The 27515-nt window shown below is 41.2% G+C and overlaps 3 protein-coding genes across 6 annotated transcripts in view; 1 reads left to right on the top strand and 2 right to left on the bottom strand.

The window, feature by feature from the left end:
* Fbxl13 (F-box and leucine rich repeat protein 13) overlaps positions 1–8537 on the bottom strand; it is a 254266-nt gene extending 245729 nt beyond the window's left edge. Inside the window, 1 exon segment of the mRNA XM_087206541.1 lies at positions 8326–8537. Within this exon segment, the coding sequence (XP_087062667.1) occupies positions 8326–8400 (75 nt within the window). The 5' untranslated portion in view covers positions 8401–8537.
* Positions 8538–8585: 48 nt separating this feature from the next.
* On the top strand, positions 8586–21314 carry Armc10 (armadillo repeat containing 10). Of its 2 annotated transcripts, none has more exons than XM_004839724.4 (6): positions 8586–8820; positions 10652–10797; positions 12325–12459; positions 14696–14872; positions 19139–19210; positions 19907–21314. In XM_004839724.4, the coding sequence occupies exons 1-6, from the start codon at positions 8688–8690 to the stop codon at positions 20159–20161; spliced, it is 918 nt and encodes a 305-aa protein (XP_004839781.1). In that variant the 5' UTR covers positions 8586–8687; the 3' UTR covers positions 20162–21314. The 2 variants fall into 2 exon arrangements, with proteins under 2 accessions (XP_004839781.1, XP_004839780.1); XM_004839723.3 differs by having other exon boundaries at positions 8587–8820; positions 10649–10797.
* Positions 21315–23083: 1769 nt separating this feature from the next.
* Positions 23084–27515, bottom strand: part of Napepld (N-acyl phosphatidylethanolamine phospholipase D) — a 34445-nt gene continuing 30013 nt past the window's right edge. For all 3 annotated transcript variants that reach the window (XM_004839722.3, XM_004839718.4, XM_004839721.4), the window contains one exon: positions 23084–24769. In XM_004839722.3, coding sequence (XP_004839779.1) covers positions 24760–24769 — 10 coding nt within the window. In that variant the 3' untranslated portion in view covers positions 23084–24759. The remainder of the gene's footprint in view (positions 24770–27515) is intronic.

Genomic DNA, 27515 nt, shown 5'->3' with positions numbered 1-27515 from the left:
CGAGGTGCCCCAAATGTGGCCACTTTCTCCCAGAAGGTATGTGCTGAGTTCTGGGAGTGTTCACACAGGAGGCTGAGGAGCTGGAACAACGGCCAAGAGGCAGACTGCATCTCTCACAATCCTGAGGAAGAGAGACGCCGCCATACAGCTGGCCTCTGAACATTTGCCAGATATTAAAGCTGAAATCTTGGTAGGAAGCTGAAGAGATGAGCTCCAGATCCTCTGAAGGGCAAAAGTGAACCTCTCACACTCTCTCAGGATTAGGAGATATAGTCTTGCTAGCTACTCAATCAAAAGCCCAGAAGAGCTCTGCCTAAGAAACCAGGACAAACCAGATGTGGACTGACCAAATAAAACTGCAGTCCAGCCCCAATCCAGCAGTCTTGACTGGATTGAGGCCAGACGCTTCTCACCCTGTAAAAAGAGATTTTTCTCTGTTCAGAGAATGTATTTTATGGCATTTTTTTACATGACATCCAATAAAATAAATGACTAGGTAGAGGCAGAAATGTGATCATTAATCAATAGAAGAAAACAATAGAAGCAGACTCACAAATAATCCAGATATTCAGGTATCAGACAATTTTTTCTCTCCCTTCTCTTAAAGGATGCTTTAGATAATTTATTTTTAAATACAGGATTTCAAAGGAAAATTCTTGATCCTTAAAATCTAGCTATAATATATTTCTAAGTGATAACTCTTCCTAGCTTAACTGTAATGGAATAGATTGCTTTCCACTTATTTCTATATTTCTTTCTTCTGTGGTGATCCAGAGGGACTATTTTCAAGCCAATATAAATACTTCATATCTACTTGCCCATTTCCTAACCAGATGGGTATACATCTACTGCACAGCAAGTCACCTTACATCTTTCTGCAAGAAAAACATTGGATCTGAAGAGCAAAAACATGACACATCCAACTACGTAGAGTAAGAATCTTCTCTAAGTATTTATTTCTCTGAGGTGAGATGCAACACTCCTACACAATTAAGAAAACCACCTTTAAAATTCAGAGGACCTTTTTTTCATTTTTAGCAATGCTAGGTATTGAACTCCCCAGTTTACTCCATGAATTCATAGGGAATAGGTCCTAGCAGGTTGGGCTCCTCCCACTGATTCTCACAACCTGTGCTTCCCTGGGTGTGGCAGGCTAGCTCTTCAGCTGAACGGAGGTACCTTTGGCTTCTTTCTGCTTTCCTTGATGCAAGTCAGGAAGCTGTCTCAGCTCTTAAACAGTTCTTAATATGCTCAATATACACATTGATTCTCTTGGCAAGAATCTTGCCCTTAACTTGCTTGTTTACAATGCCAACTGTAGACTCTTCCAGTTTTGCCATGGTAACATTTGTGTGACATTCTTTTTTGAACAGTACACATTCCCTTGATGTCTACAATAGCATCCTTTTTGTAGATTCATGTGTATGTGGCCAAAGGAACAATTCCATGTTTTCTAAAGACCTAGACAACATATACCAGGTTCCTCTCTTCTTTCCTTTTCTTCTGTTCATCATTTTGGCAAATTACTGGAATATGGCAGTTCTAGCCAAGAGGTTTTTTCTCTTTTGTGGTACTGGGGATAAAACCCAGGGGTGCTTTATCACTGAACTACATCCCAACACTTTTTATTTTGAAACAGGGTCTCACTAAGTTGCCAGCCTGGCCTCAAACTTGTAATCTTCCTGGCCTAGCCTCCAATTAGCTGAGATTAAGGGCCTGTACCACTGTACCAGGTCATACTATGATTTTAAAATAACAACATGTTAAAGGAAACAGAAAAGGACAAAATAAATGAAAAGCTGTTAATTTTAACAATTGGAATATATTAGAAAGAATCAAGTGGACATTCTAGAACTGTAAAATATACTGTCTCAAATTAAAATTTCACTTGCTGTATTTAATAGTAAACTGAACAAAGCATGAATCAGAATTAGTAAACTTGACAACAGTCAATGAAAAAGATCCAAAATTGGCACAAAAAGAAAAAAGGGGGGAGAGGGACAAAAAGGAGGTATAGGATAGTATTTTAAAATTAACCTATTTAGTGGGAAAGAAGCAATATTTGAAAATGGCCAGTTCCAAAACTGACAAAAAAATCAACAGATTCAGTAAGGCCAGTAAATCATGTAGGATTTCCTTTTTGAGGCAGGGTCTCACCAGGCTGGTCCCCAATTTTTGGCTGAAGCAACCCTCAGTCACAGCCTCTCAATAGCTGGAACTACAGGTTACGAGCCACTGTGTCCAGATAGCATTTTTTAAAAATAAGATTTTACTCAAGAATTTGGTGGGGAAATGATGTTGTAAGTGGACAACTAGGTTTGTTTAGGCCATATAAATCCAGAGGAGGTTAGACATTCATTCACAGAAATCTGTGATGAAAGATTATTCTAAAACTTACAAAAGATGGATTTTAGAAAAAAATGAGGCCAGAAATTGAGTCAGAGATTTGTGCAGAGTGGGATTACCTTAATAGTCTTTTCAGGAAAGCACATGAGTTCAAGCTGGGCACGGGGAATTAGAAGACTGTTCTCTTGCACCCACTTGTTAAGTTGGGAGCAGAGCTAGGGAAGGGCTCCTTGGGAGAAAACAATCTTAGGCAATGGGGAAGACTTGTAGCTAACATTTTAATACATACATTCCAAAAGGAGAAGGGCTATCCCAAATTGCCCTCCCAACTGCAGGGGAAGGTTACCACCCCCAGTTGGGCTCTCCTTCCAGTTAGGCAAATGGTGAAAACCCCATAAAAGAACAGATTGCCAGCCCGAATTTTGAGTTCCAGGTGGGACCTCCTGAAGTAACTCCAAAGGAAAATCCAAGTCCAGTTTATTGAGCTGGGTCTTTTATAGATAGAGTGATGGGAGTTAGTGGGATGAGATCAGGTGGGGTTAGGCCAAGGTGGGTGTGAGTCTGGGGGAGAGAGAATGTCTTAGTAATGTATGTGCCCACAGCAACAGGTAATGTTCAGTTGTGGGTATGTTGTGACCTAGAAGGTGGGGTGTATGTCCCATGTCTTAGCAGAGCAGGCATTGTTCCCTGGACTCAGGTGGCTGGGAACAGGAACTCAGGTGGCTGGCAGGGGGAGCAGGCAGGGGGAGTAGACAGGCCTATCATTTCTTGTGTTTTAAGGATAGTAAAAAAAATGAAGTAAGAGGTCAGGTATAGGAACGTGAGTGCTCATTGATCTCCTTCAAACTGACCAAAGTAGTGGGGCCACTGGTGAGAAACAGAGCAGTGGCCACTTGAAAAGTGAGCTAAGACATGTGTGTCTAAATGAAGCTAGATAGGGTCTGAAAGAGACAGGGGCAACAGGCCCATGAGGGAGTATGAGCCAGGATCCAAGAAGTAGTCAGCCAGACAGGAAGGGTCTGGGGCAAGGCCTGATTTTGTAGGCCAGTGGCTTGATCACACAGCCTTTTGAAGCCAACTTATACAAGTCCTGATTTATTGGTGAAGAAACACCCACCTTTCCTGTGGTGAGCAAGTTTAGGCCTTGGCAGTTTTGGAGCACAACAGCAGCAAGTGGATTTAATTTTGCAGGTGAATGAGTTTGACAGAGAGAGGGTAGAGAAATGGTGAAAGGGAGGGGCAAAGTGGACGGCAGGATGGTCAAGGTGGGGGTCGAGTTCTGGACAGTAGCAGGTAATTTTGATTTTGTGGACCAAAGCAGTGAATTTTACTTGTTCTCTGTTGGAAAGTGCAGCTGTCAGCATGGGCAGCCATTGGGCACCTATTTGGTTATGGAGGATACCTGAAGGCCCTTTTGGTTTTGGAGGCTGTTTGGAGAGAGCTGAGAAATGGTGAATGGAGACTTTTACTTTGGCTGGCCTGGTGCCAACAGTGGTGGCTATTTTGATTCCTGTCAGAAGGGGAATTAACTGAACAGCCCAAGAAAATCACTGGCTGGGTTAAAAGAAAGGGGAAGGAGAAGGTGAAGAAGCTGATGTAGGTTGGAGTGAACTCATTTAAGGTGTCTTGGAGCCAGAGGTCTGTGATTATTTTGGGGAGCAAAGTTGAGGTTGGGGGAAAGGATTTTAATTCTCATATGAAGAGAAGAGTCATGAGAATGACAAGTGGCTTTGTGGGAGAAACCTGCAGGGAGAAGGCACAGAATAGCCTGACATTCTTGGGTTTTAGGGTAGCAGTAAGAAGGGCAGGTTGGGAAAGGCAGTGGAAACAGGGGTGGTAAGGAGGACCTTGTAGGGTCTCTCCCATGTTGGTTAGAGTGGCCTCTTTAAGGGTTCTGAGGAGGATCTGTTGGCCAGAGTTGATGGGGGAGGGCAAGAGTGAGTGTGAAGGCTGGGGGATGAGAGAGTCTCAAGTGGGCAGTAGAGGACACCCACCATTCAGTGACAGTGTAATGTCTCTGTGAGAGTTTTTATGTAGCCTCTGTTGGTGATGGGGGATTTTTGTGTAGTGAGAAAGCCAGGAGGAAGTTAGGAAAAGTATTTGGGTTAGAGCTATGAGTTTTTGTCTGTTAAGAGTGAAGTGGTTTTCTGGAGGAGTGATTGGGTCTGGATTATGTGTCCAGAGTCAGAGCACCAGGCACCTACTGGAGGTTTGGAAAGAGTTTATCTATGAACCACATACTGGCTGCCTGAGGGATAGGGTTTTTATGCATATTGGGAAAGTGGTTGAGATCATAGTGATGGAAGTTTGAAGGTAGTTGTAAACAATATCCTGAGCCAGGGGTGGGGGGAATGTGAGTACGGATTTGGGGGAGGCATTATAAAGGGGTCTTGCTAGGAGATCAAAGTTGGGAACCCAGAGGCAGAGAAAGCCAGTTAGGCTGAGGAATGAAAACAGTTTTTGTTTGTAAGGCAGGGAATTGATTGAATGAGAGCTTTGTGATTGGTCATCATGGCCTGAAAGGTAAGGGTAAAGTGTAGCCTCAGGTATTGAATAGCAGACTAGATAAATTGTATCTTGGAAGCTGAGGTGGGATATCTGTAGGAGAGAAAAGAGAGAAGGAAAGAAGTATCTGAGTCTTGGGAAGAGGGGCTGAAGATCAAGATAACATCAATATATTGGATATCTTTACTGGTGAGAGGTAGAGTCCAGTCGAGATTGTGGCTGAGAGCCTGGCCAAATAAGTGGGGACTGTCCCCAAATCCTTGGAGGATTATCCTGGTGAGCTGACTAGCACACCCCAAGACAGGGTCGGTGTAAGTGAAAGTGAAAAGGTCTTGGAAATCAGGGTGGAGGTGAGGGATCGGAGGAAGAAGAGTAGAGTGTGTAGAGAGGGAAGGAGAATTTTGGATGATGACCATTGCCCAGAGCTTGAAAAGGAGGGCTTGTCCCAGGAAGAGAATGGGACATTGCGGAACCACCAGAAGTGAATGACAGAGCAATTTAAGGGTGCTCTCGTGTAGGAATGAAAAGGGTGGCTATCAACTCCTATTGCCAATATTATAAGATTTAACTGTTGGTCCCAAGAATGTCCACAAAGAGGAATAAATGGCCCCCTGTGTGAGGAGAAATGAGATAGACTTACCCTCAACCAGAAGAGGTACCCTGGGCTCTTGTGTGGTGATAGGCTGAGGGCGTAAGAGCCACAGGCCCCATCAAGTCTTCAGCTAGAACAGGTCCTCTTAAGGTGGTAGGGCAGGGCGCTGGAGTGGATGGCTCCACCCTCATTTTGAAGTCGGACAGTGCCTTTTCTAGTGCCCCTTTAAGCTGCATTAGATAGGATTTTGTGTGGGCCAGGATTTGGACATTGCTTTGCCAGTGCTCCATTTTGCTGCATCAAAAGCATGGCCCAAGAGGGTTCAGACTTGTTTAGGTAACTGGCCTGGCTGGAGGGTTGTTGTGAGAAACTAGAGGGTAGATTTATTGGAAGCTTTTTGGAGACCTCTTTGACAAGTTTTTGGTTTTGGTAGACCCAGAAGGCATGAGATTCGCCTTAGGGATCCTTGAATTTTTTAAGCTTTGTCCTTATGTCAGGGGCTGCCTGGGAAAAGAAAGAAGTCTTGAGAAAAAGTTGTCCCTTGGCTGAGGAGGGATCTAACCAGGTGTGGGCTTTTAGTGTCTTTGTGTGCTGGGCCACAAACTGGGCTGGGCCTTCCTGGGGGACTTGATAGATTTTTCAGAGTTTGTCAAAGTTGGTGGATTTAATGGCAACCCTGTGTAGACCAGTGAGAATGTGTTGGATAAAATCTTGGCGTTCTTTCCAATCTCTGTGACAGGCTTGTGGTTCCATCTAGGGGCCTATCTAGGAAAAGCAACTGTATCGGGGCCTCTGTGATTATTTTGGGTGTAGGCTGCACCGGCTGTATCAGCAGCCATCATCCAAACTTCTTGTCCTTCACTGGGGAGGAGAATGCTGGGAAGAATTATATGACTATTGCACTAGGTGAGGTCAGAGGAGTAAGAGGAGTGAATTTTTTAATGTGCTGTGAGGGGATTGATGAGAAGGAACTGAGGCAAGCTTTTAATTGAGAGAGATTGGAAAGGAAGAATAGGATCTGGATGCGGGCAGGGGGTTAGTGCTGGCAAACTTTCACAAAAGGTAGAAGGGTTTGGGGTCAGGGATTCAGCAGACTTAGCAGGGGCTGTCTGTCAGGAGAAAGACCAGGTAACAGGCAGTGGAGAGAGGGAGAGAGGGAAGGGCACAGAGGAGGAAGTTTTTGCATGAGGAAGAGTCTGGGACCAAAGGCTGACATGGGGGGGCATTATCTGAGATGAGGTAGAGCAGAAAGACTACAGCGAGGGACAAGAGCAGAGGGCAATAAAGGGGGACCTCTTCCCATTTGTTTGAACTCTGGAGAAAGTGGGCAAGGTCAGAGAGAATCTAACAATTAAACGAACCATGTTCTGGCCAAAGAGAGCCACTGTTTAGTTTATAATGGCCTGGCCATGTTGCAGAAAAAGATGAAACATTTTAGGTTGAGTTAGGAGGAGACAGGTTGCGGAAGAGGCACCCCAGAGGAGTGTTTTAGGAGGGGCAGGGGCAGTTCCTCCATTGGTGGGTCAGCAGGGCCAAGAGTGTCCAGCAAGAAGGGCAACTGGGATTGAAAGGAGTACCCCCAAACAAAGTCCAAAAGCTAGAATGAAAGACAGAGCGACCCATGTCCAGGCAGGCCTGTTGTATCTGGGCCAAAGCCAGAGGTTGTGCCTAATTAGGACATGGACAATTGACCGGAGGGACACCTTCAACTGCTCCAGGAGGACTTAGCCCAGGAGGGGCGGAATTTGGGTGGAGGAGATGTTTCAAAGAGGTCTCTGGTGGGCTGGAGGCAATGAGGTCAGTGGTTCTGGTCGCCTAGTAGGTTGAGGTGAGGAAGCCAAATGCCAGAGCAGGAGGCTCTAGATAGCCACCTCTCAGGTTTTCAGCACCAGATGTTAGATAAACAGTGACAACCCTGTAAACACAGCGCCAGCCCAATTTGGGGCTCCAGGCAGGACTTCCTGGAATAACTCCAAAGGAGAGTCCAAGTCCAGTGTATTGAGCTGGGTCTTCTATGGATGGCGGGGGGGGGGGGGGGGGGGGCGTGGATAGTGGGACAGCCCTAGGTGGAGTGAAGGGCTGCATGAGACTGGGGAGTGAGAATGGCCGAGTATGTGCCCAAAGTAACAACAAGTTCTGTTGTGGGTGCCTTGTGACCTAACAGGCAGAGAGGGATGCCATGTCCTAGCTGTGTTGGCGTTTTTATGTGGGCTCAGATGGCTGGGAACACCAACCCGGGCGGCTGGGAGTGCCAGGAGTGGGTGGAGGAGAGCAGCCAGAGGTCGGAGGATCATGTCCCTCCCTACCTATCTCTCTCTCTTCCCCATTCTCATATAACTTACCTTTGCTCAGACCTACTGCACCCCCTAGCCCACCCAAATATACACCATCTTGGCGAACATCTCGCCAACTATGTGTAAAAAAACCGGAAATCACCGGAGAACTTTCTCAGCCTCCTGCCCCAAGCCACAGAACCTACTACTCAGCCCCATCCTTGCCTCTTTCCCTCCCACTCAAATAGGGCGGGGAGGGGCAGTCCCTGCTGCGAAATGGCAATGGGACAGTGAGGGGTCTTCCCACAGGCTTGCCCCGGTGCCCTGGGCGGGATCCAGGACCCCGAAGGCTCTTTCTTAGGTGATCACTGCTCACTCTTTCTTTAAGACGTTCCCTATGTCCACACTCTTTCTTCTGTCCTCAGGTTCTTCTAGTCTAAACCTTAGAAGCTGGCATTTAGGGTGTTCGTGCCAAGCCTGGCGCTCCCTGGGAGCTGCCCCTCCCCTGCTAGGACCAGGTCACTCCTAGGGCTCCTCTGGGCCAAGCCCCTTCTCCCTTCAACCTCACGCTCCGCTCGACGCGGGTCCGCAACCACTTGGCTCCAGTACCTCGAAGACCTGAGGAATGCAGTTCTGCTTGAAGTAGTTCCTCAGCGCGGGGTCGGCGGTGCGCAGCGAGGCCATGGCTAGAGGCCGACTAAGAGGCTTCTCTCAGGGCTCGCGGCGCTAGCGAGGCGGCCGCGTACGCCTGGCGCTGGGAGGCGTTGCCTGGCAACCACAGGACAGAACCCAGAACCTGGCTCGGGCTCCGCGGGGGGGAGGGGAGGGGAGGGGCGGGGCCGAGGGCCGGGCTCGCGGTGACGTACGGAGCCCGGGAAGAAGCTAGTTGAAGGGGGCTGTAGTGTTTAGCGGGGCGCTTCCGGGAGGCGGCGTTCAGACTGGTTCCTCGTCGCGCCGTTGTGCGGCGCAGCATGGGCGGCGCGCGGGCCGCAGGTTGGGTGGCGGCAGGCCTGCTCCTGGGCGCGGGCGCGGGCTTCTGCCTGTATCGCCTGGCGCGCGGCCGGCGGCGCGGCGGGCACGGGCTGCGCTCCTCGCGGTCCGCAGGTGCGCAGGGACCGGGCGGCCCGGGGCAGGGGCGGGGGCCGCCGGGTGGGTGTGGGCGAGGGCCTGCGCCCCTTACTGCTTCCACCTCGATCCAGATCCGGGGATGAAAATGCCCAGACCTTCTGGCCCGCGATCTGCATCGGCGGAGGCCAGAGCTGGTGGCTGATGGCCTCTCGCTCGCTTGGGCCTTGGGTGCGAGGCCCAGGCCCGGTGCAGGATGCGGGCGGCTGCCGCTCTGGGCCGGCCTCCGGGAGGGGAGGGCCGAGCGGCCCCAGGTATCCGTGTGTACCGGGAGCGGGAAGAGCTGCGCGAGGCACGGCTTCCAGGCCAGGATAAGGAGTAGGCTTGTGTCCGACAGTTAATGGGTGCAGTCGGAATGCTACTGGTCTGCACACTGTGCCAGATTGTAGTTCCGGTCATGGAAACTGGGAGGGGAGGGGGGGGACTATCAAAAATAAAATCTGCCAGCCAAGAAACTGTTTTCCACAAATGTAAAAAAACAGACATCACAGGCAGTCTGCTTAATGCTGTTCCAAAACCAGACTTCTCACCTTTGTGTAGCCGGACAGATGGAACTCATGATAAACGATGCTAACTGTAAGAGGACTGAACAACATTTGGCTATGCATAGTTCACTCTAAATTCCCTAGTAATTGGAGCAGTTGTTTCTGTTGGCTAATTGCCTTTATCCAAAAGCAAAATAAGACATCTTTATGATAAGCAAGGTAGTTATATGGAAGCAGGTGCCTCGGTTGGGCTTCCACAGAACTGAGATTGGGGCTCTATCTTCTGTAATGTTTACATTTCAAAGGCTTCTAAGCCTTAAGAAAAAATTCTTGGGTTATAAAACTGGCTTTTACTTTTTAAAAACTTGCGTTTATATCAAAGGGAAAGAAAAGATTTATAAATACACATTTGCTCATGAAATGCTCTCAGAAAGGGAATGAAGGGTTCGGTTTTGTTAAAATGTATATTTACCCTTACATGTAAAGCCTAATTTGTCTTTCTCTGTGTCAGAGATATTTCTGTATAAGTAATAGTGACAACGTCTTGCTTTTAAATTTCCAGTTCCCATGCTCATTATTATTTTAGGTCAAACAGCTTTAAAAATATGTTCCTCACGGCCCCTTCTTCCTGAAGCTACACCTCTATCTTTGAAGACTTGAGAAACACTCATTTTGTTATCACCCTTAAGTTTAAAGATGATCTTTTCCTTGTCTTAAAGAAATGCTTATTCCTGTTAAGAATTTTGTAAGTCCTGTACTATTAAGACTCTGTGAAAGCATTGAAAAAGATGGAAACCATCCCAAATCACTCAACAACCTGATACCAAAACCTGTCAAGGATAGTGTGAGAAAGTATAAATCTGTCTCAGTTATGAAGATAAAATATTAAATCAAATCCATCAGAGGATTAAGTAATTTACCAAAATTGTGATCAGAAAAGTTCTACTTAATTCAAATTCCATTCCATAATTAACCTATGCTCTATAGACAAGTATTCCATTGGGTAGATGTGCCTGGTTTTAAAAAAAAAAAAATGCTACTAGCATTAGGGGGTCCATATTATTTGCATGTAGTACCTTACCAGTAGACATATACCAAGGAACTGTTGGCTAATTTCTGGATGTCCAGGACCCTCAGTTTCCCATCTATAAATTGAGAATAATAATAGTATCTTCTTGAGTTACTTGAGGCTTAAATGAGACAAAACCTATAAAGTGTTTAAAATTGTACCTAGCATCAGAGTATGTTTGATACTGTTTTTTGAATTTTAAAAACAGCTCATGGATTTTAGATTAATTTTAAATAACTTTCTTCTTATCCAGAAGATTTAACCAATGGTTCATACGATGATATTCTAAATTCTCAACAACTTCAGAAACTCCTCTACCTGCTTGAATCAACTGAGGATCCTATAATTACTGAAAGAGCCTTGGTCACTCTGGGTAACAGTGCAGCCTTTTCAACCAACCAAGTAAGTACTGTCATGCAGTCATGTCACTCGGGAGGCTGAGGCAGGAGGATTGCCATGAGTTCAAGGCTAGCCTGAACTACACAGTGAGACTTTGACTCAAAAAAAACAAAAAATTTTTTAAAGTACATATTTGTTCTTATAACTAGAGTTTCCCAAAGTTACATAACCATGTGAACCTCTGCATTTTTTTAATAGGACATCTGTTACCATCTTGGATTAGTGTTCCAAAGAATATATTTTAACAGACACTTTTACTACTGTGTTCTAAATCATAACACTTTTCTAAGTTTTCCTGTAATAGAGAATATGGCTCATTTTGAAATAAACTGTTTTGTTTGTAAATTGTGTCAAGATCATTACAGTAGCTCTGTAAATCTTTCCTGTATAATTCCATGCTATATAGTTCAATTACTCACATATCTTAATTTTATTTGCAATTGATTTTCTTTATCTACAAAGTTATGAGTAGACAGTGGGGTCACTATAGATCGTGATTATATAGTACACTTCTCAAAAAACAAGAAAAAAGGATTTTGAATGTTTTCGCCATAATAGAAGTGATAAATGAGGAAACAGATATATTTAACCTAATTATATAATGTATATATGTATCAGAAATCACAAAGTACTTTATTAATATGTATACAGTAATTTTGTTTTTATGTATCAGTTTAAAAAATAAAATTAATTTTAAAATACTTCCAAGATTTCTTTTTAGAAGACACACAAAAGATTTATCTAGTATAAAAAAGTGCACATTCAGAAGGGAGTGTGAGTGTTGGGGTGATGCTCATTATGTCTGGAGCTGGGTTTATCTATATGCCGAAGGGTGATGTTCCATTCACGGTTGAAAAGCCCATTTTACAGGTAAAAGGATTCACAGATGAAAAGTCCCCATTTTACAGAAGAAAAACACAAGCCCAGACTTTCTCTGTTTCTTTCTTTCTTAAGGCTTAGGAATCAGGCTGGGTGTGGTGGTACATACGTGTATTCCCAGCACTTGGGAGGCTGAGGTAGGAAAATCACTGCAAGTTTGAGGCCAGCCGGGGTTACATCGTGAGTTCAGGACCAGCCTGAGCTATGTAGTTAGACCATGTCCCAGAAAACTGAAACCAAAGAAGAAATAAAAAAGACCCACTGAAACAGTGAGTGATAAATTCTCAAGAAAGAAATTCCAGATTCTTTGTATACAGTGAGCAAAGAATTGCAGGTATACAACAGATGGTAAAAGAAAAAGCAGCTACATTTACTGAAGTAAATGGGGGAGATGGGGTTGCTTACAGCAAGTGGTCGTGCCAGCAACAAAAAGGTGGCCTAAATAGGAAAAATGAGTGGTCCTGGAGTGCAGGAATAGGAAGAAAAAAATCTGTGTCAGGTTTTAAGATTATTTTTTCCAATGGGAAGATTTATATGTGGGAAAAGTATTTCTTAAAAGTGATTAATTTTTCATTGTATTGATAGATTCTGAATTCAAGAGAGGGGAGGCATATTCAAGTTATAGTTTTGTTTTTGTTTTTTCAATCCTAGGCAATTATTCGTGAATTGGGTGGTATTCCAATTGTTGGAAATAAAATCAACAGTCCAAACCAGAGTATTAAAGAGAAAGCTTTAAATGCACTAAATAACCTGAGTGTGAATGTTGAAAATCAAATGAAGATAAAGGTAAGTTTTGTGAAATCAAAAATGTAAAAGGTTTTCTATCCATGAAAGAGAAAATAATTAAAAGGTAAGTGATGGAACTTTAGTAGGCTGTCCTCTATAACTCCATGGCCACGAATTGACTTTAAACAGAGAATGAGGCAGAGGAGAGAGGAACCTAAACTAGTGAACAGGCAGTAGAGTACAAGGGACTTTTGTAGTTGGGGCTTATTTAATCCAAGGGCAGTAAAAGAACCAGGCTAGAATCAAAGAACATCAGCAGAAACACTCAATGAATTAAGAAGTGTTATGAATTCAACTCAATATCTAATGAGCTTCTGCTCTGAGGAACAGAATATAGACATGAGTGAGATACTCCTCTTGCTTTAAGCAAGCTAAGGAGGGATAAAACAAGTCCATAAACAGTTTTAATTCAAAGCAGAACATGACAAAGTGCTTTAAAGAAAGGTAAAAAACTGCAGTACAGAGAAGAGAGATTCCATCCCAAAGTTTCTGTAAGAGATGGCATCTGACCTGGCTTTTAAGAATGTCTAAGGTTGGGGCCAGGGATTTAGCTCAGTGGTTTCGCCGCCTGCCTAGCAAGCTCAAGGACCCAAGTTTGATCGCCAGTACAAAAAAAAAAAAGAATGCCTATGGTTGAGCTAGGGATTTAGCTCAGTGGTTCCCCCACCTGCCTCGCAAACACAAGGACCTGAGTTCGATCACTGGTACCAAAAAAACAACAAAAAAAGAATGTCTAAGGTCTGTACAGGTAGAGTTGAGCAAGGAGAAAACTCCAAGAAAAAGGAAGACGAGGAGGTGGGAACAACAGAACTGGCCCATTTGGAAATGCTGTTACTAGAATTTAAATGGGAGAAAGACTCAGATATAGTAAGGATATAAATGTTCAACACTGGGCCAGGGATTTAGCTCAGTGATTCCGCCACCTGCCTGGAAAGCACAAGGTCCAGAGTTCAATCCCCAGTACCAGAAAAATAAATAAATAAAAATAAATGTTGAACACATTTTAACAAATCCTTTGAAAGATATTAGTACCTTTAAAAACGTGCCACTGGGGCCAGCAATTTAGCTCAGTGACACCGCACCTGCCTCGTAAGCTCAAGGTCCTAAATTCAATCCCCAGTACCAAAAAAAAAAAATGACATATAAAGAACTAAAGAAATAACCAGTTTTTTAGAGGATATGTGTCACCAATGAGCCATTTGACTTATAATTTAGAGCTTAAAACTAATAAAACTTCAATCTCTGCTTTATTGCCATTACACTAGTGTCTGTGGAAACATGGATACCTTTGGCACTTTTAAAAAGTTAATGTTTTGGACCGAGGATTTAGCTCACTGGGGCTGCCACCTTCCTCGAAAGTGCAAGGTCCTGAGTTTGATCCCCAGTACCAAACCCAAAAACCAAAAAAAATGTTGGTCACTTCTTAGAACTCCAAGTTAGGACAATTTCCTTAACTTTTGGTGCAGTTTAAATTTGGTTAGGTGATAAATATCTCCACGAATATATGCATACAGCCATCCCTAGCTAAAGAAGAAAGAAAGTTGGGCCAAATATAATTTTGCTTTGCTTAGTTTTTTGTTTTGGGGGGGGTTTTTGGTACTGGGTATCAAACTCAGGACCTTGCGCCTGTGAGGCAGGCAGCAGAACCACTGAGCTAAATCCCCAGCCCTTTGCTTACTTTGGACAGAATTAACTCTAAAGAAAAATGCTATTTCATTTTGTTCCCTCCCCTCATTCCTTACCTTTGATGTGACACAGCTCTCTAGACCCTCCCACCAAGGTATATACCGTGATACAAAATGTCCTTGCACATCCTCCTGCCGCTGGTGTCCCACACCAGTAGAAACAGAAAGGTGGCTAAATCGGGAGGCCCTGGCAAGCCCAAGGACCCCCGTGTGGAGAGCAGGATTTCTGGGCTCGGACTTTCCACAGGCAACCTGAGCTCCTGGAAGCCTTCACAGTCCTGGCTGTGAGATGCCCACTCTGACACCTGCCATTAGAGTGGTCCTCAGGATTAAGCGAGATATGTTTGTAAAATACTCGACACAGTGCCAGCATTAACAAAGGCAGCTTTGAAAATGTGTCTGCAGTTTGAGGGCTAAATAAAGAAGTCATCTTTTCCAAGGAGCCAGTTCTGTTCTGAGCAGTCGCCCTGCTCCACCATGCAGAGCAGTGACTGTCCAGTGGAAGTCACTTGAAGATTCTGAGAGGCTCATGGTTTCCCCTCTGCCTGCAGGTATACATCGGTCAAGTCTGCGAGGATGTCCTGTCCGGTCCCCTGGACTCTGCTGTGCAGCTGGCCGGGCTGAGACTGCTAACAAACATGACGGTTACCAATGAGCACCAGCACATGCTGAACAGTTTCCTTGCAGACCTGTTCCATGTGTTACTAACTGGAAGTGGGACCACCAAGGTACGAGGGGATGCAGTTATTCCTTGAAGGACGAAGAGCTATTCCCTCAAGCTTGTTAAGATCAAAACTGAATCTCTAGGCCACCCATCTTAAGTGGATGTTCCTCTACTTATAGTTTATTAAAAATCTTCACAGGGCCTAAAAAAAGGTTACCCCTTAATATGAAAACTTGTAAGCATCATCTGCTATTTCACTTATTGATGTCCATTTGGTTTTCTGAGACTTTTTTTTTTCTGAGACTCTTAAACGAAGCAAAATAGCTAACTTCCCACCACCAGAAATAGGAATGTTGTGATTAAGAGAAGTCTGTGAGTAATAATAGTGCTTAGTTAAATTCAGCAACAATTTTTTGATTCAACCCTTATTTCTTAAAAACCTATGTAAAACCACTTTTTTAAATTACGTTTTCAGTACATGATGTTTACATTCCTTGTGTGATGTTAGTACATACACACATCTAATTCCCTTTTCCATCCCCTCTCCCTCCCCTCCATCCATGTCCTGATTCCCTTCCCATCTGAGAAAGATCTATCTCCCTACTCCTATTGTCTGTCTTTTATTTTGCTCTCTATTTATGATTTGAGTCTCTCATTAGGACAAACCATGCGATATTTAAGCTTGTGTGTCTGATTTATTTCACTTGAAATTGTGTTAAATATGCATCTATTTTCCTACAAATGACTCAAGATTATCTTTATGACAGAGCAGTACTCCATAGTGTGTAAATACCACATTTTCTTTATCCATTCATCTGTTGATGGACCTATAGGTGGCTTCCAAGACTTACCTATGATGAATTCTGCTATAAACATGGGTGTATCCCTGTATTACGATGTCTTTAACTCTTTTGGAAAGATCACCTAAAAGGGGGAATACCTGAGTCAAATAGAATTTCTAGTTTTAGTGTTTTGAGAAATCTCCATACAGAGTTCCATAGTGGTTGTACTAGTTTATATTCCCACCAACAATATAGAAGCATTCCTTTTTCCATGCAGCCTCATCAGCATTTGTTATTATTTGATTTTTTTTTTTATCAAATGACCATTCTTTGTGGAGTAAAATAGAATCTCAGTGTTGTTTTAATTTGCACTTCTCTAATGGCCAGCAATGTTGAACATTTCTTCATATATTTATTGGCCTTTTGTACTTTGAGGGTTGTATTCATTTCACTTGCCATTTGATTGAGCCTTTTTTGGGGGGGGTTAATTTCTTTTTGAGCTTTTTATATATTCTAGATATTAGTCCTCTGTTTGATGAATAGCTGGCAAAATTTTTTCCCCATTCTGTAGGCTGTCTTTTCATTCTTTTGGTTGTTTCTTTTGCTGTGTGTGTAGAAGCTCTTTAATTTGATTTGATCCCATTTGTTGATTCTTGGTACTGTAATATTTTCTGTTGCAACTAGGGTTATCAACTAGGCCTATGAATTTTACCTATTTTATCTTCCAGGTTAAGTGTTTCTGTGTAAAACCACTTTTTGTAGTAGTGTATGAAGTGAGAGGAAAATGCCTGAGCATTTTAGAAGGACCACATGTGAAGCCATGCTCCAAATATCTGACCCCTCTGCTGTGATTTCTGAGGTTATCAGGATGTGATTATGGGAGAGGCTCTCCATAGGTCTACTTCTGTGTTTTTGAGGTGTTTATGAGCTTCCCACATTTCCTGCAGTCAAACTTACTTAGATCTGGTCCAAGATGTACTCAGAGTCATTCAAAAGTAAATGAAAGAGTAAGGCCTCTTTTAGCAATATTGCCCCATCCCCACAGAATTCCAACATGCCCGTGCCTATCAACGTCTCTTTCCAGTCAGCAAGATGACTTCCAGCCCAAGGCCAATGGAAACTCCTTCCCTCCTTACCCCACAGTGTGGTTCCTAGGGGAAAAGTTGTCCTCTGCCTGACTCTGCAGCTGTGCTACCCAGAACCCCAGGAGGAACTCCGGTTGAGTTCAGACCAGCAAGTCTGGTCTTGGGCCTGTATGTAACTGTCTCAGACATGATCTGCCTTCTGGTATAATGTGTGACTTTTTAAAAGTTGACTCAAACCATAATAGTATATTCTAATTTTGTTTTGTTTTCCATCACATTGCCTAGAATATTTCTGAGATAGAATATTTGTTTGGTTTTTTGGGGAGGGGAGGAGTTCTGCCTGGGAACCTTGCCACCAAGTATAGCATTGTTTCTCCATAAAAACTGAATTTAAAGTTCTAATTTTCAAGTAAACTCTTAGCTAATCACCCATTGGTTAGTGGGAATATGTATCCATTTTAGACATTTTCTTAGTAAATAAACACAAAAGTGACTTTTTAAGAAATCTTAAGGCAATGATCTCACTATACTGTAATGCCTTCTGTGTATATCAGTGATTCGTAACTAAATACAGATAGTGGAAGGTTAATATAAATAAACCCTGTGCTTAATACATCCACAATGAGTGAATAAAGCCAACAGCTTAAAATGTCCTGGAATCACCACATGATGGCATATGTGAAAAGAGGGACAAGATAGTCTTAGGGTTTCCAGCCAAAATACAGTACATATCTTTGTTTAATCTGTAGTTGTCCTCTAATTGCATCTGGTTTTTTTTCACATTTAATTCCTTTCTGCAGAGCATACTAACATCACATTTTACTGCAGGATATGAAGTAGTTATTGTTCTACTAATCTCTCGTTGTATACCTGTGCTCAGTGACTACTAGTGGGCCTTTTGGATTTTATAGAATTCATCCAGGCTTATTTCATAAATTCAGGACCATCTATTTTATAACTCTTGTTCCTGTTTTTTCAGTGCAGATGTCACTGCCATTGGAGCCAGTGTTGTTTTCCTAACACTTATCCTTGCTGGTGTTGATAGCCAGGCAGGCCAGATGCACTCTTTGACAGCGTTCCTAGGGAGAGCACTCAAGAAGGGTCAGGTGTCTCTTTTACTTTTCTACATTAAGAAGCCTAAATTATTAAGAGCATTTGTTTGAAAAACACTATCTCTGCTTCAACAGTTTGCCAGTGGTTACCACTAGGGAGAGGGATGGACTCTAGTCTAGAACAGTAGCTTTTGTCTTTACCTTGTTCCCTTCTACAGTGTTTGAAATTTTTATCATGACCATATGTTTTTATGAAAAATTTAAAAATTGATTAAAATAAAATTAATATCTATGCGGCCCGGGATTTAACTCAGTGGTTTCGCTGCCTGCTGTGCAATCACAAGGACCCGAGTTCAATCCCTGGTACCAAAAAAAAAAGAAAATTAATATCTATAAGATGATCAAAGGAATTGTAAGCATACAGTATGAAATATTGTTATGTGCATAAAGACCAGAAAGAAAACACCAAAGCATTATAATGATCATTTCTGGTCATTGGGAATAGGAATGAACTTCCTTTTTCTTTGGGCTTTTCTTTTGGGCTGGAGGTACAACACTCAGTGGTAGAGCACTTGCCTGACATGCATGAGGATCTAGTTCAATCCCCAGCACTACCAAAAAAAAAGTTCTTAGTAAAATCTATAGCCTTTGGAATTTAAAAAAAAAAAGTTTAGGTAAACATCTAGGTTTCTTCCTAAGAAGAAAACAATATTTGTTGCTTTGTCTTGACTTCAGTACCTTCTTCTTTTACCTCAAGTATCTTGTAGAAACTGGTTTCACATGTTTCTAAGAGGAAATCCTATTTTAATATTTTTATTATTGATTTTTCAGAAATGATAAGAATGCTGAAATTTTAGTTAGCTATTGTTTGTTTACTAATTATTTATATCACTGTGCCTATTTAAATGACTAAACATTTGTCACATGGAAAAGATAACCTCAGAGATTAATTGTAACCTAGTAAGAAGAAAATGGCTACATTATTTAGCCTTGGTAGCCAGTGTGTTTCTAAATTTCCATATCTTTAGTAGCAATGAACTAAATGTTGAGAGGTTTTTTTGCTGCAAGGAACATATTTCACTTACCAGTAGTTATAATAAAGATCACTCAACACACATGAAGCTTACCGCGTCAGGTGTGTGTGTGAGCAGGGATTGTGAACATTCACTGTACTGCTGCTCTGTCCGTAACGGTGGAATTGAAAGAGGTTTGAGTAGCACTGTTCTGTAATAACTGCTCTGAGAGTGGGCCCAAGAGCTTTAAGAGTTTACAGAGAGAGAGACTCAGTAGAGTGGACTCAGCCCACTGCAAAACACACGCAGGACTTTACAAGGGGAACGTGGTAAGAGGCACTCAAGGAAAAGAAAATTCATGCCTGCTGGTCTGAAATAAACCACTATTCTTATTTCAGGTTCAAGTTTTGAAGCTGCTTGTGAATTTATCTGAAAATCCAGCCATGACAGAAGGACTTCTCAGTGTCCAGGTAAATAGATTGCATACTTACTTTGTAAATACACACATCTGTAAATTTGGACAGATAGATCTGGAAACATTTACCCAAAATGTTCCCAGGGATTATCTCTGAAGAGTACTCTTAAGGTGTTGGTTTATTATGCTTTGCACATATGAATTCCCTAATGTTCTGTAACAGGCACACTTACAGAAACAGCAGAACCAAGTCCCCAGTATGTGGCAGAGGCCAAGCTGAGTCCCGAGACACACAATACTTTACCTCCTGGGGCCTCCAGTCTAGTAGAGGCAAAGCTGTGTAACAAATGAATGACAGTTAGAAGCTGCTGTTCATGTTCTCGAGGAAGTCGTGGTGCTGAGGTGGAATGGGGCCCACCTCCTGCAGAAAAGGACCATCATGTCCATCTGCTCAGCCCTGTCCCCTGCCTTCTGTACGCAGGAAACACTGGAGGAATCAGTGAGCTCTCAGGGAAACTATGGTGGATCCTAAAAACAGAAAGGATGTTTTTCCAAATGACTTCATTCTGGAAATCCAGGGAAATCTTTCTTAGCTAAAATGCAAAACCTCTTTGTTCCCATTAATATACAATGTAAGAGTGCATAAGATTTTATATATCTAAGTTATGCAGAGTTAATTTTCTGCGGCAGGATTTTTAAAATGTAAAATAATCAATGTTTTATGTAAAAATGATACTGTTTCCTTTTTTAGGTGGACTCATCATTCCTTTCCCTTTTTGATGGCCATGTGCCACAGGAGATTCTTCTTCGAGTTCTTACACTATTTCAGAATATAAATAACTGCCTCAGAGTGGGAGGCCATGCAGCTGTCCAGCCTCCTTTCCCTGAAGGTTCATTGTTTTCCTTATTGTATGGAGAAGAATGTGTCCAGAAAATGAGAGCGTTAGTTTGTCATGATGATATGGACGTGAGAGAAAAGGTTGCAACAATAATACCAAACTTCTGATTGGCTGTCCTATTTTCCAGAGAAATGCAGTCTGCTAGGTAACACACAGAAACTTACTCTCCGCCTTTTTATAAAGGGATTCTCTCTCAGCTGCTGATTTTGAACTTCACATTTTATCTTTAACACAGTACAGGTTGTTGGGCATCCTAAATATGACATGATGCTGATTTAGAATGTGAAGCATTTCAGATTTGGGGTTTTTGAATTGAGTAAAGTCTATGCAAGTATTCCAAAGTCCAAAAAACTGAAGTGTGAAACACTTCTGGCCCCACCATTTCAAATAAAGGATACTCAATGTATGTAACGTGCTAGGTCTTCTGGTTCATTTTGGACCATTTTATTGACACTAAAAAAATACAAGTTTGGACTAAAACCAGTTATTTTGCTATTTGCTGAGACACATACTGCCTTCAGTGAAATGGCAATGACCTTTCTATATAGAGGACCCCTTTTCTTGGAAATGACTTGCAGCGACTCATCTGCAACAGCGTTAGTATGGGATTCGCTCATCTGAGAACTGCCACAAGGACAGCCTTGTCCTTTAGCATTGGTGAGATCTGGAGTTATGTCCACCTGCTAAACCAGCCATAATGCTTTCAGAAGTCTGTTGTAATCATCAGAATCAATTCTCACCATTTCCAGTCAATAAAAAATTAAACTTTTGGGGGAAAATGTTTCTTAATACTCACCTACTCCTAGTGTGCTAGTATTTACATATGTTACCTATAAAATATTGAGGTCAGGGCCGGGGATTTAGCTCAGTGGTTCTGCCTCCTGCCTCGCAAGTGCAAGGTCCTGAGTTCGAACTCTAGTACCGAAAAAAATTTGAGGTCAATCAAAATGGCCATCCATAGGCAATTGGTTAAATCAACTAGCCAGTCTAAAAAGGATGGAGTCTGAATGTGCTAATGTGGAAAAGCACGTTATAAGGGAAATGTGCATAGCATGATCCTATGTGTGTGTTTTAAGTAATATTTATGCTTATCTATGGAAGGAAGATTCCTAGAATAACTCCTGGGAGGGGGACTGGGACTCAGGAGTGGGGAACATAATTTGTCTATGAATAATCATTTCTCCTGTTTGAAAGGGTTTTTTTTACTAAAAGCATAAATTGTATAATTTTTTAATAAAAAGGAAAAAACTTTGAAGGCTATATATATTTTCCCCTTTATTTCCCCAGTACTTTATTTTCATCCATTTTTTACTTGACTAAAATTACAATATATGAACATTTCCCAATATCTTTTTAAATAGTATATTCTCCCATAAGCTATGGTAACAATTTGATATATTTGAATTCAGCCATGTTCTATAATATTCAAGTTCATAAACCTCATGCTTAGCACTGAGTAAATAAATATTTAAGCAGAAGTTTCTACTTGTGTACTTAAAGCCTTAAGGGTACTTTAAGTTTCATTTGTAAATATACAAGACTATTTCCAAAGGAAGTTACAAATCCTCAAACAAAAATGTGTGTTCTTGGGGTTATCCTGATACAGAAATAAAACTTTGAAGAAATATTTTAACAGTAGAAAAAGGGTTTACATAAGATGAAAGATTGAAATTTCCAGTGGGCTAGAATGGTATGTGATGGCTAAGAATAATACTTCTGTATGCTGGTGATACAATATCAGTACCTATTAAATCCTGGAAGGGCACATTTCTTTATCATGATTTTTTTTTTAAATCTGTTTCCCTATTTAATACAAATATGTGTTCAACATGTGCACATATTAAAAACCAAGATCTGTTTTCAATGTGCTTGAGCAGCACTGAGTTCTAAAATTCTTTCTTTTCCTGTTTTTAATCTGAATAATTATACTTCATAGAGATTACAGCATTGATTCTAAGATGTCATACTAGAGTAAAGGGTAATTTTTTATCTAGGGAGAATGCATTGAAATACACAAATAGATCTTCTGTAGGTCAAGACACATCTTCATTTTTATTAAGTGGGATTTCTGCTCGTTTTAGAACCACCTCTTAGGTGGTAAGGTGTATCAGTGTTGCTCAGGATATTCACTAATCAAAGATGAATGTGAAATTGACTTTGATGATAAAATACATTAAAAGGTGTTACGATGTATGTTAGACTGAACTGAAGATTGTCTTTTCAAAATTTGTCTTCGCTTTGCACATAAACCCTTCAAAATGTAGATAAGTGGAAAAGTGGAAACCTCTCAATGGGGTGGTTTTGATAAGACATGATACTGATATTTTTATAGATAAAATACCAATGGAGGAGTACAAATGGCAATAAAAATTAGAACACCTAGAAAAACAAGGCAGGCCCAACCCAATTAAATGGAAGTAGAACACATTTTAAAGTGTATAGAGAAGCTCAGTTAGAGTACATATATATATAGAGAGGGAAATAATGCTAAGGCCATTCATGGAAAATAAGCATCAAGCAAGATATACTTGGCTTGCTTCAGAGGTAAGAGATGAACTTTCAGCTCGATGTGCAGCAACAAGGATATGACTGCAAGAATGCTGGCCCCAGAGGTGACCCACACATCTTAGCTCATGTCTGCTCAAAGTGAAAAAGCTGATTGATGCTTGTTCAGTTTTCTCCTGAAGTTTATCTTATGGGGATTTCTTTTGTGCTTCAGCTCCCCCAAGTCATATATACTCACATACATTATAAACACACATATTCCATACACATTTCCCTTTCGCTGATTTGAAATTTTTCAATAAAAATACTCAATTTCAATAAAGACCACGTCTTCAAATTTATAAAATGAGTAGGAAGAAGTTGTTAGTCTTCAGTGTTTAGTGTCCTAACATATATGCTTAAATCTGCTGCAGCAGGATCACAATATTATCAAAAGCATAAGCCTATTTTCAGCTTTCAAGTGTACCTACATACACAAGGCAGTGATATCTTAAGAAAGCATGTTCTCCTTTAGATCTCTAAAGTGCTTTTTAAAAATCTCTTTATTAATTTTACACATTTTGGAGGTAGGTCAAAATTACCCTCTTGTTGCACATGAGGAAGAGGCACAGTGAGCAAGCATAGTGACTTTTCAGGTTACAAAGAAAATTCAAGATGAAACGATGAAAATTAAAATTCAGATTCAGTGGTTAATGTGTCATGCATGGACCCGTACAAATCCAATTACAGAGCAATGCCTAGGTAACATTGGGTTTAGAAAACGTGTTATTTTGTGTGAATAAAGTACTTCACTAAGCCTATGGAACCGGAGCATGGAATGGCCCTCTAATAGCATCTAACACACCTCCCTGGTGATCCTCCTGCCTCAGCCTTCCAGAGTTCTGGGATTACAGGCATGTGCCACCATGCACAGCTGGTTTAGAGCAATCAAGTGAATACAGAGCCTTATTACCCCTAAAACTCAACTCAGCTGACACCCAGTATCTTATTTTAACAATCACTTGTATTCCACAAAGGTACTATCATACTTAGAGGTCATTTGATACAAAAATATATGACATCTTAATCATATAAAACAAAATATTTATAAAACAAATGGGGATTAGTGCTAGCAAACCAGAAAAATGTGTATATAAAGGAAATGGAAAATGAAGAAAGTAAGTCAAAGTGTATAGTCACATGTAAAATCTACACTTATCTTCTCTGAAATACTTAATTACAGCTATATTTGTGCTTAGCAGTTGTTTTATATTAAAAATAGAAAATTTCATAAATCATGTTCTCATCACCATACCCTTTCCCCTCCTCTGCCCAGATCAGTGCACTTTTAATTTGGGGATCATAAATGTGCAATATACAGTTCCCCTCTTTTAAAACTTTTAAGTCATGGTAGTCATAGGTGCACAAGAATGTGAATATACTTAATGCCAAAAAACTACATTTTTTACATGGTTAAAATAAAGTTTATGTTAGGTATATTTTATCACAAAAAGTACTTAAGTCTTTAAAAATGGTAATTTAGCCCAAACACCTATGTTTTTATGCTTACCCAAGTACATCACCTAACATTTGGCATGTAAGCTAATCATGACAGAGCAAGAAATGCTATGTTTATAAGCATGTGGGAGCCAGCTGTATCACTTACTACAATGTGAATATTAGATGTGTGTGTAGGCCTCTGAAAAGATGTGAGGAGACAGCCTTGACTTACCCTGAAGGCCCTAAAGAGAAAAACAGATGGGTCTTTAATAGCAGTTTTTCATAACCTCAGAAAATTCTACAACCACTAAAGTATAGTACTTTAGTTAAAAACTTTCTACTGAAATGCTTATACCACTGATATATTTCTATATCCACATTGGCCAACTCATTATTTAAATGACCCACCCCTGAACTACCTTCATAGTTTTCATAAGCTGGTCATCATACTGGTAAGCAAGTTATTACATAAAACATAAAACACACTTGCAGGAGCTGTTTGCTAATGAAAAAGTCTTTAACACTCAGGAATTTCTTAGTCTTTTCATGTTTCCCAATTTATATCAAATGATGCCTTTTTCATTAAAAGCTTCTGTGCTCATCTTTATTCAGTTTTAATTATCAGTATTTAAGTATCTTGATTCTCCATGCTTCAAGACAAAAAAATCTTCAGTCTTAAGTCCATATCTTTCCAAAGCTTCACTCAGTTTCACTGGAGGCTCTAAGTAATGCTGGAAAAATGCAGAAAAAAAAGGGGGAAAATTTAAATATACATTATGGGGGATATTTTAAATACAAGTTCAAACTAAACCACTGTGGAAATCAGTATGAAGATATCTCAAAGAACTAGGACTGGCAGTCCCATTTGACCCAGCTTTTCCTCTGCTAGGTATCTTCCCCAAAGAATTAAAAGAATCATACCACAGTGATATATGTGCACCCATGTTCATAGCAGCACAGTTTGGAATAGCTAAAACAAATAGCCCAATTGCCCATCAACTGGAGACTGGATAAAGAAAATGTGGTTGTTTTTATAAAATGGAGTACTACTCAGTCATAAAAAATGAGAAGTTAGAGACATTTATAGCTAAATGGATGCACATTGAGGCAATACTCTTAAGTGAAATAAATAGGACACACATGTGTAAATACCAAATAGTTTCTCTAGTGTGAGAAACAAAGTGTAAATAAGGACTAAAAGGTGCTATAGATAATGTGAAACAGGAAGAAAAGGGGAAGTGGGAGGGGTAGGGGAAAGGAAAGGGAATGGAATTAATATGAGAAAATGAAAACATGGAAACAAAGTCTTTGTAAATAGGGAGGGATGGTGGGGTTGAAGGGAGGGCAGGGGAAGGGGGAAAAAAAATAAGAACCAAGAGAGATTATGTAAAGGTGCAAATTTACAATGATGACTGTCATTATAGTGTATACCTAAAACGTACCAATAAAATTACTTTTTTAAAAAAACAAGTTCAAACTAAAATAACCAGCAGGTGGCCACATTAAAACAATACCCTTTTTTTTTAACTGCGGCTTTAGCAAATGAGTCAATCATTTTCTAAAACAGCTTGGCATTAACTATGAAGTCAACAGATGTGTCTGCTGTTAGGTGTCTCCTGCACAGCAAATGCAGTGCCGCCTGAGACTGAACATCATTCGAGTACACGAAATCTGATCACCTTCACTATATGAAATTTCAATCTAAATGGAATCCATGCCAAAAATGATTATAGAGATTAATGTCACCAACATTTTTTAAGCAAACAGAAATTTAGATTGTATGTGGGTGGGTATAGGCCAATGTTAGAATAAATATTTTTGGCAGAAGGGATGTTATTCTTAGTACCTCCAGCCCCACGCAGAGGCTGCAGTCTGCAAAATGAAAAAGGCCCCCACAGACAGACACTGCAGGAGGAGTGCTTTATGTCCTCAGCTTTTCATAGCTCAGTAAAATGGGAAGGCAGCACATGGAGTGTTCCAGAATGGTTCCACCCACTGGAAATTTCCAGATAAATTGAAGCTACTTAAATATGGAATTAAATAGCAATTTATAAAGAAATTAAAATGTGTGAAGATACTGCAACTTGTTTCATTAGTTATTTTTCTTTGGGTCTAAATTTTTACATTGTATAATAGCTATTTTGTTTCTTCAAAGGTTTTTTTCTAACTTCAATTTAAAAAGCTATAAAATTTATAAGTGAAAAAAAAATCCTTTCTGTGATATAATCCCCAGTGGGAAATCTGCCTCTCCCTTCATGCAACAAGCATCCTCTGCATATGTCCGCAGCATGCCAGGCAGAAACTAAACTAAAATGCCTGTCTTCCCAGAGCTTCCATTCTAGCACAGAGACCTGTGGAGGTTAATGTGCTCTAGGGAGGAAGGGCGGGGGGAGGCGCCTGGGAACTGAGGCTTCATTTTCATGATGTTCCTCTGCCACAGTCAAGGTGACATTTGAACCAAGACCTGGTGGCACAAGCTGTACAGGGCTTTGGAGGCAACTGTGCGAGCTGAGGGTTTTACTCCAGGTCCCTATGGCAGAGAAATGTCCTGATCTGACACCAGTTGTACAAGAGTAGTAGAGTGAAGGAGGTAGGAAGTGGTGTAATTCTGAGTCTAATCTAAAGGTTGACCTGATTGTGTGCAGGTGGAATGGAGGGGGGAACTGGATGAAGGGCATGAGAAATGGAGCCAAGGTTTCAGCCTGAGTAACTGGAAAGTACCAGTTGCCATTTACAGAGAGTAAGAGAAACTCCTTTGAGGGGAGATGAGAAATTTGGTTTTAGACTTAAGTTCCAGGGCTGGGGATTTAACTCAATGGCATCATGCCTGCCTTGCAAGCGCAAAGTCCTGAGTTCGATCCCTGGTAACAAAAAAAAAAAAAGGGAGGTAGACTTAAGTTCCAGATACCTAAAGGATATGCAAGTGGAGATGTCAAGTGACAGCTGGGTGTATAAATGTGCAGACTAAGAGAGAGAGAGGTGCAGCAGACAGCTGGCATTTAGATATTCCCCAAGGGAGGAACCAGCAGAGAAAGAGGTCTACAGACTGACAGCTACAGCACTCAATGCTCAGAGGGAAGGAGATGAGGGGCCAGCAACCAAGACTAAGGAGGGACAGCTAGTGACATACAATGAAAGCCAGGAAACATTTCTTGAGGTTTAGCATGCACAGATCTGGTAATAGTTACTGGTCACAGGCAATAACTTTCTCACTTCCACTTTTATGGCTATGTTTAAAGGATGCCTTTCAACCGAATAACTACTGTGTGACTTGGGTTTTAACTATGCTTTATTTCCCCTGTGCTATTACAGATAACCACTTATTAACGGATGGCTCACAATAGAAATGCACACTTAGTCCATTTTATACACATAGAAAGTAGATCATTAATGTATTACCAGAAGAACTTAACTTTATCAGAGCCTAAGTCAAATTTTCCTTGCAAAGTTATTTTTTTAAAAAACATTTCAAATTGA

Source organism: Heterocephalus glaber, unplaced genomic scaffold, assembly GCF_053883595.1.
Source record: "Heterocephalus glaber isolate CG9 unplaced genomic scaffold, H.glaber_assembly_v1.0 deba00000676, whole genome shotgun sequence".
NCBI classification, from domain to species: domain Eukaryota; kingdom Metazoa; phylum Chordata; class Mammalia; order Rodentia; family Bathyergidae; genus Heterocephalus; species Heterocephalus glaber.
This window is presented reverse-complemented; position numbering and strand designations above follow the sequence as displayed.